The sequence below is a fragment of the Rhodamnia argentea genome, chromosome 10, assembly GCF_020921035.1.
Source record: "Rhodamnia argentea isolate NSW1041297 chromosome 10, ASM2092103v1, whole genome shotgun sequence".
NCBI lineage: Eukaryota > Viridiplantae > Streptophyta > Magnoliopsida > Myrtales > Myrtaceae > Rhodamnia > Rhodamnia argentea.
Window position 1 is genome coordinate 18,793,507 of NC_063159.1, and position 8,931 is coordinate 18,802,437.

The window sequence follows — 8,931 nt, forward strand, 5'->3', positions numbered from 1 at the left end:
ATTGATTGAGTGGGCTATGGATCATTACATTTGCATTGCAGTAAAACGGATCATAAACATGTTACTATAGGTCTATTTGGATCGGACCAAATATGATCTTACCTAAATTCGATCCGACACATCCGTTTGAGGGGTCTGCGGTTATTAGCGACGCAATGAGCACTATTCAACTTAACGCAGGAATCGGTTGTATTTGCAAAGGTTCCTCGAGATGGAAAAACGGGAATGTGCACAAGGAAAAAGACGTGCACCGAGCGAGGCCCAGATTGACATGGGTCCACGGCATTTCGGGCTCTCTCTCCCTCTTGTGTTACCCCGAACGGTTTCTCAACCATTCCACTCGACTCCTCGACATAGCCTAAGCTCTAAGCAGCCGAACACCTCTCTCACTTCACTTCTCACTTCGAACTTTTACTCGCTCTCGCGCGCGCGCATCGATCTTCTTCCCAGGTAATCCATCTCTTCTCCTCTGGCTCCACGAGATGACGATCGATCGTCCTTTTCAGCGAGAGATCTCGCACCTATGTGCTGGGGCTTCGGATGTTCCTGCCTTCTCGTCGGCGCTCAAGTTTTCACAGTGCTCGCAGGTTCAACCGGCGGGTTCGGATGAGGCGATTCTGGAGCTGAGTAGGATAGTTGCTATTTTGATACTGAGACGTTGGTTCGCTGCGACGCAATCGAAGCTTCTCTGCTTTGTTAGTCACAGGACGATCAGACTGCGATGGTCGAGCCGAAAATCAAATATGATCGCCAACTCCGGTACTGAGATTGGAGCTCTTGTGTATCGAGTCCTTTTTTATGGCTCGCTATTTACAGAGTTATTCCCTTCCTGACTCGATTACATTAGAATATGGAAAATAGTTTAGTGAGAGTAGAAGAGAACTATTGAAGATCTAATTCTGTTCAAATGAGAGTCCGAGGTTGCCCCTGGCAACACATTCAATGGAAGGTTTGATGTGGTGCAGTTTTAGTTACACTTGTGATAATGGCAGAACCTCCAGTACATTGTAGCTTAGGTGTTAGATGCAGTGGGAAATTCACATTTTATTGACTCCTTCATTGTTGTGGAAATTGCGATATCATTTGCTTGAGAATGCTGAAGTGGTTATTGAAAAAGTAAACCAACTTTTTCGGTATTGATCAACTATATGCGATATGGTTTGCTTAAAGAGGTGGAGGTCAACTTGGGACATCACTTTCGTCATTTTGTTTTTTTTGCAATGTTGATGGTCTTAACTTACATGTAGATCCTTTGGTCGCTGTAAAGTATTCTGTCGCATTTCCGTGTGTTTTCACGAGAGTAAATTGATATCTCGGGATCCGGGGTGAGCAAGGCCAGGCTGCTCTTGAGAAAGCCAGTATATGTTTGCTTAATTGTGGTCCTACTGGCTCTGAGACGTTAAAAAATCTTGTTCTTGGAGGGATTGGGAGCATCACCGTGGTTGATGGATCAAAAGTTGAAGTCGGGGACCTTGGGAATAACTTCATGGGTTTGTGCCTTCATTGTGCTATCTTTCCAGTTCCTTTTGGGTTTTTTTTTCCCTACATTCTCAATGACTCTGCAAATTTAGTGGATGAATCGAGCATTGGGGAATCCATGGCAAAGTGTGTGTGCTCTTTCCTTCAAGAGTTGAATGATGCAGTTAAAGCAAAGTTTATTGAGGAGCATCCTCAGGCTCTAATTGAGACAAACCCTTCATTCTTCTCTCAGTTTACTTTGGTGGTGGCTACTCAGGTATGAAGTTGTGACTGGCTATTGTATGTTCTCTTTAGTTGTTCATTTAAACTTTCGAACTCTGTTTTGCTCGGTTGTAGCATAAAGAACTGTGCTATTCTTGCCATAGATACTTGTTATTGATTCTTCGGAGTGCATAATTGAGTCCTCATAATTGCTTTTTCAGCTGGTAGAAGATTCTATGATCAAGCTCGATAGAATTTGTAGAGAGGCAAATGTGATGTTGATATTTGCTCGTTCCTACGGACTTACAGGGCTTGTGCGAATCAGTGTAAAGGTGATGTTATTGTAGCACCAACTCTTGACTTTTGGATAACACTTGTTTGTTATTAAGTGACATGATTTGCTCAAATTAGAGTTGCAAAGTCCTTTGTAATGTTGAACCGATAAATGTGTACAGAATTTATACATTTACTGTTTGGAATTTATGCTGGATCTAACAGCATGTGCATATGTGTTCCTTTTTGTTGCAGGAGCATACAATAATTGAGTCAAAGCCAGATCATTTTCTGGATGACCTTCGTTTGAATAATCCATGGCCCGAATTGAAGAGGTGTGCATTGGTTTCTTGAAGACACATGATTCTTTGGTTTCATAAATGTCAAAATCTATCAAGTAACTTGGTGAATTTGATGATTGGAAAATTTTCTTTCATTGAGCGGTGATTCATGTTGTGTCATAAGGATAGTCCATTCTGTTCTTCCATACATCGTACAAGTGGCACATGCAGATAAGTTCATCATTTATGACTAAAATCTACCATGTCAGGTTTGCAGAAGGCATTGATCTGAACACTGCCGATCCTGTTGCTCACAAGCACATACCTTATGTTGTCATTCTTGTTAGGATGGCAAATGAATGGGCAGGCTCTCACAATGGCAGGCTTCCATCAACTAGAGAAGAGAAGAAAGAATTTAAGGTTTATATTGAGTTTTGATGTTTTAGACAGAATCAATTTGCTTATAATAAGCTGTAACGGATATAGTAATGGTATTGAGCATTTCAGGAGCTCCTGAAATCCAGGATGATTGCATTTGACGAAGACAATTACAAGGAAGCTATCGAGGCATCCTTCAAAGTCTTTGCTCCTCGAGGAATTAGTAAGTTCTAGAAGTGTGATATTATAGTGAGGATAGAAGCTACATTCTTCAGGACCTCCTTCGTTGACGGGTTAAACAACCTCATGCATAGCTATATCCCTATTAAGTAATATTTCTTTAATAGGGATTGCTAGGAGAACTGTGGGGAGCTGAGTAGAAGTTCTTTGTTCTATTTCTATCCAATCATGAACTGAGTGTGTCTAATTGCATTGACCTTAATGGATCCAATTGACTTTTGTATATTTTTTGGTGGCAAATTGATGTCTTAAAATATTTAATCCATGAAAGAAATTGAACAGAGATATTTGTTTAATTCCTCATATGTTTGATTACGCCATATTAAACCTTACGTACAAGGTTATACATGATGCATTTTGTCTGAGTTTATATGCCACTGCTATACTTCTTAAAAAATTATCAGAGATCCAATGATTGATTTACATAATTAATTTACAAGTGGCATTGTCCATGCTTGAATATGGTCCACTCATTTAGATATATAGTTACACTTTCTCACAATACTTGGTAAACTAATTTTGTATAGTCTCAGTATCCTCGACATTTCTCATTAAAAAGGTTCTTGCTGTCCGTCCATCCATCCTCTTTTGTTAGTAGTGGTCCTTTTTTGTTCTGTTGGCATAGCCACCTTTCATATGTTCTTTTTTCGGTTTGAATTCATTTCATTTTCAGGGGATTTGTAACTTTCCACAAGCTCTCTTTTGGCTCCCAAAAAGTGCATATGTGATTTTTTTTTGCATGCTCTATTCCCTTTGCTGTTGTTCTGTGACAAGTTTTAATATGTTCCACTTGCCATCTAAATCCTTAAGCTTGATGTTGCACGTTTGAATATTGCATTTGCCTATAGGCCCCTAATATATGTTAATTATTCGATGCCTGGCTTTCTTGTTCCCTTTTTCAAGTGCTCTCCCATGGCATCTTTATTACCTAAGATATGGATGGATCTTTGCGAGTGCAAAAGCAATGCCTGCTTCATAAATTATTTATTAGCAGTTTTCTTGTAATAAAATCGAGATGTAGCTGCTGCATGTGAACAGTAACTTAGTTGATTTTGTTTCTTTACCAGGTCAAGAACTGAAGCAGCTTATAGATGATAGCGCTGCAGAACTTCTTCATAATTCATCAGATTTTTGGGTGATGGTGGCAGCTTTGAAGGTAGTTATCCTGAGTCTTGTATGAAGTATCTATTGCTATTTGTTCGATCTTGAAATGGTTTAGCCGTTATCTAGTATCAATCAACTTGGATTGGAGGTCCTGATGGATGGGTCATGGAGTCTTTGAGTGATGTTTTTCAATAGAAAAAATTACCCAATCAGTCCTAACATATTGTATGAGTGTCATTTCAGTCCTAAACTTTCCAATTTGCCAATATAGGCGGAAACCTTTGCGTGAAATTGCAATATATTTATTTTGGTCAATGGCCATTGGAATTTGCTAACATGGTGATCCAATCATCGTTAGTTGTCCTTCGTGGCATGGTGAGCAATCTGGACATGCACAAATCAATCGAAACTACGTCGTTTTATTTAATTTTTTGTTTTTGCTTTTTTGCCTTTTCTAGCACTACTGTTCATCTTCCTCTTCTTTTCTCTGTTTCTTTTCTGAAAATGAAGGGAAATATTCGTGAGTGAAGTGGAAAGGGCGAGGACGAGGGAAATTTTCACGAGCGAGTCTTGCGGCCTCCGACCTTCATGGGAGAAGGTCAAGCTGCCATGGACGTCGATGCAACGACCTCAGTCGAGGTATCCCATTGCTTCCATGATCTTGGGTTGAGGTCGTGAGGACTCCGCGACCTTCAATCTAAGGTTGAGTGCCCATGGACGACGACCTGGGATCGACGTTGCCGAGGCTCAATGACGTTGAATCCCATGGATGATAAGAAAAAGTCATGAAACGAAGCATTTACATTGAATAAGGGGGAAAAAATTTGACACAAAATGGTACAGTACCAGGAAAGAAGATGAAGATGAACAGTACCAGGAAAGCAAAGTAAATAGGAAACGAAAAATAAGAAAAAAAGAAAAATCAAAAGCTTAAGTTAAACTCCATAGTTTGTCCTAAATTATCTAAGTCAGATCGCCGCCTGTGCCACGAAGGACTTCCTGCGATGATCAGATGTTGCGTCAACAATTTCAAGCCAAAATTTACCGGAAGGACTATATTGAAATTTTATAAAAAATGGTTTAGGATACATTAGCAAATTGAAAAGTTTGGGGTTGAATTGGCATTCGTATAATGGGTTTAGGACTGATTGAGTAATCTTCCCCTTCTAATATGACTCATTATAGGATCAATTTGTCGGAAATTTAGTGAATGACATAACTTCTCCCAGTTCCTAGCTTTTGCCTCCTAATCAAATGACATAAATGTTCCTTGCTCGTTGCTTTGCTTTTCCATTGATTCCGCTTAGGAATTGGGGTTGGGGAGCGGGGGATAATTTTTTTACCGAACTGGTAATTTGTATGGACCTCTTGGTGTCTTAATCGACTCTTTGAATTGCGTAAATGAAAAATATAATGTGAATACATTTAAAGGAAGTGATAAGGGTTTGATTTGAACCCAGGAATTTGTTCATTTAAGCTTGTGCATGTCTTTCTGCCATTTCCAGAGGATACATTTTTGTTATTTAATTCTTAGGAGAATGGTCTCAGTGGGTAGACACTGAAGACATCTTTGAGTTGTTACAATTTGAGATCTACGAGCTAGAAGTTTAATAGAACCACAAGAAAGACAATGTTTACAATTCCATGGAAATCATTTTAGATTTATAATTAGGTCACATTTCCTACTACCCTCGTTTGTGGAAAATTTTGATTGCTCTTTATGCCAATCTGTTTACAGAACTTCTAGCTGACTGACGACTTTCCAGCCAGATACATGTTATTCGTAACTTGGAATTTCATGCTACATGTTGCTATATCTTTGCAGGAATTTATTGCAAATGAAGGTGCTGGAGAGGCACCCCTTGAGGGTTCAATACCAGATATGACATCTTCGACAGAGTTAGTAACTTAGGAATGAATGATGCCGTTTTTGTTCTCCATTGTATGCGTAGAATTTGGTGACATATCTTCTGTATCATATCTCTTTTGCAGACAATATGTAAACCTGCAGAAGATCTACCAAGCTAAGGCAGAGGCTGACTTTCTTGTTATGGAGCAACGAGTGAGGAATCATTTGAAGAAAATTGGTAGAGAGACAAATGTGATTTCAAAACAAACTATTCGTAGCTTCTGTAGAAATGCACGAAAACTCAAAGTGAGTTCTTTTTTACATGATATAATTATGCTTAAAAATGGCATACTGCATGAGTGAGGAATCATTTGAAGAAAATTGGTAGAGAGACAAATGTGATTTCAAAACAAACTATTTGAAGCTTCTGTAGAAATGCATGAAAACTCAAAGTGAGTTCTTTTTTACATGACTTTTATGCTTAAAATGGCATACTGCATTAAATTAAGAGTTAAGATTAGAATGGTGTAAGGTAAGCTTATCAAAGTTGCTTCGGTGTCCATTGACATCAGTGTTGCTGCTGTGTTTGCTTGTGTGCTCCTTAGTAGTTTTGCTGTTGATTCCTGTTGTTAGTTTCTACATCTAAGCTAAAATTGTTAGCCTAGTTCATACTTTTTTCCCCTCCTGAATTCAATTATGTAACATCATTGGAATCCTTTTTTTTTAATCACTTCTCCTAAATCTCTACTTTTCTTTTCCTGAAAAAGAAGAAGAGATAATATTTCTCAGTTGTAGGTATGCAGATACCGCCTAGTCGAGGATGAGTTTAATTCTCCAGTCCTATCAGAACTTCTGAAGTATTTAGCAGATGAAGAATACAGGTAAGATAGGGTTTAGCGTATATGCCTTAATTTATTTTCCTGCCAAATTATGCAGTTGCAAATGCTTCATATGTGTGCCTAGATCGTGAGAACTTGAGCCCCTCCCTCCAACAAAGAATGAGAAGTTCGCAATTTGCTCAAGGTCTTCTGAGCACTCTTTTGGGGTGCTCATTAATCAGTCATGGACCTCATCCTTGAAAGATAAAATTCAAGAGTCCATACATTCGTGGTAGAAATTCAGAAGAGCATCATAAAATTATGCTCACTAACCTGATCTTTTTCCATGATTACAGTTTTGCGCTTTAGTACATTTTTGTTGTTTCTTTGTGGGGATGTGGTGAATGCTTCATTATGACACGAAATGGTTTTAGAAAAGTACATCGGTGAAGCTGGTACCAATTACATAGAATGGCGTTTATTGTTTGGGAGTTATTCCTTGACAGCTTGGGCTGTGCTTAACTCCGGGGGATACATTTTCTTTCCCATTTTTAGGCATTAATTTTTTTTTTCTTTTTCATTTTTTTTTTGCGGGCACTTGCTTAAGTCAAAAGTCTATGTTGTCTTCTGGATCAACTTGCACTTGGCTAGTGCAGGTTGAATGATCTTGGTTAGTTCTTGGCTCAACCACATGGCTGGTTTCGATCTTCCACTAATTATTTCAAGCTGACTAGCAAATAAAATTTATAGCTGGAGAAGGCTTTCATTTTTGCCTATCATCTGACAATCTGTGGTTCTTGTCAATCAGTGTCGCTGTGGGGTTCTATATACTACTCCGAGCAGTTGACCGGTTTGCTGCTAATTATAACAGCTTTCCTGGAGAGTTTGATGGGTAAGTTTTGCCAGTACTGAATCCACCGTTTCTCCTCCAGCAAGCTTTTAAAAAATCATTACCTGATCTTTGCATTTCTCTGGGTGGTAAATGCACTGCAGCGAGATGGATGAGAATATATCTCGGTTGAAGACAACGGCAGTTGGTCTTCTGAGTGACTTGGGCTGCAATGGTCAAACGTTGACCGAGGATCTAATTAGTGAAATGTGCCGGTTTGGTGCTGCAGAGCTTCACGCTGTTGCTGCTTTCATTGGAGGAGTTGCATCTCAGGAAGTGATCAAGGTTGCCTCATCATCTCTGTTCACCCTAGCTTTGTTAGTTGATTCATCGATGCCAAGTGCTCCAAATACCTCGGACTATTTTTTCACCTCTTCTTTCGATTAAGCCGGATTCTCTGTTTGTTGCAGCTCATAACGAAACAATTTGTTCCTATGTCCGGGACATTCATCTTCAACGGCATTGACCAGAGGTCTCAATTGTTGTCCCTTTAGCGATCACAGTGTCGAACCGGTGATTCCCAATGCTCCGAACAGCTGCGTTTGCCTTCGTTTCCTTTTTCTCGCGATTTCGACGAAGTTTCTAGAGGGGACTCAGTTTGTTTTGGGTTGCAGATCCGCGCTTCTTGAGAAGAGCACGGCAGAAATGTCTCGATGTGGGGCAACAGTCTGCCAAGGTGGAGAAGCATAAGTTTTGTGGGAAAGCCCTTGTTGGATTACTAGAGGGAACTGGTCCGAGAGGATTCTTCAGTTCCGCTGGAGCTCATGGTATCGAAAGATGTCCGATGGTACCTAAATGAATTACAACAACGGAGAGAGATGCCAAATTGACATAAGACCTACTCCCCTCAGACGAATTTGTAATCCCCACTATAACTGCCGGTTTTTCCAAATTAATATTTATTCCGCTGAAGTTGCATATGTTTTGAGTCGGCTACCTACTTCAGCTCGGGTCTCAGTTATGGTCCTAAAATTTCTCATTAAAAAAAAAATCAACTTTATCTCGAGTCCTAAGTCTACGCGTACTCTACAATTAACAGTTAAATTTCAGACAAAATCTTGGTCGCTCCAGATTCGAATACAGAAGGAAAATTTTTAGATCAGGATTGAGACTGAGTTAAAGTTGACGTTTTGGGCCAGCATTGAGACCCAAGCTAAATTTGATACTTTTTTTAAGGGAATCGAGCTGTTTAAGGGTGCGTTTGGGACCACTTTAGGTAAATGCAAAGCCATTTGCCCAAGGATATTTGAGCGAAGGTGTATTTGGTGAAAGCTAATGGTGTTTGGATAACCCATTTTTATGTATATTTTGCAAAGCAACTTTGAAATAATAAAATAAAAAATAAACTGAAGGCAAGCATAGCAGGGGAAGCACGGAGGCAGCCAATTGTTGGCTAGAAGCGACCGCCAGCCACGCAAA

The 8,931-nt window shown here is 39.6% G+C and overlaps 1 protein-coding gene across 1 annotated transcript; it reads left to right on the forward strand.

Annotated features, from left to right (window-relative positions):
* The first annotated feature begins 343 nt into the window (after positions 1–343).
* LOC115747642 (NEDD8-activating enzyme E1 regulatory subunit AXR1-like) lies at positions 344–8,525 on the forward strand. The gene is made up of 15 exons (XM_030683868.2): positions 344–759; positions 1,318–1,490; positions 1,572–1,735; positions 1,902–2,012; positions 2,209–2,288; positions 2,504–2,654; positions 2,742–2,835; positions 3,920–4,008; positions 5,782–5,855; positions 5,949–6,111; positions 6,601–6,686; positions 7,432–7,515; positions 7,617–7,797; positions 7,923–8,025; positions 8,127–8,525. Exons 1-14 carry the CDS (start codon positions 722–724, stop codon positions 8,004–8,006), a joined length of 1,572 nt encoding a protein of 523 aa, XP_030539728.2. The 5' UTR covers positions 344–721; the 3' UTR covers positions 8,007–8,025; positions 8,127–8,525.
* Positions 8,526–8,931: the final 406 nt, after the last annotated feature.

Excerpts from the sequence above, each read along its gene's own strand:
- LOC115747642 (XM_030683868.2), top strand. The coding sequence starts at position 722 with ATGGTCGAGCCGAAAATCAAATATGATCGCCAACTCCG. Across the intron at positions 2,289-2,503 it reads CCATGGCCCGAATTGAAGAG|GTTTGCAGAAGGCATTGATC; the intron begins GTGTGCATTGGT and ends CTACCATGTCAG. Across the intron at positions 6,687-7,431 it reads TTAGCAGATGAAGAATACAG|TGTCGCTGTGGGGTTCTATA; the intron begins GTAAGATAGGGT and ends CTTGTCAATCAG.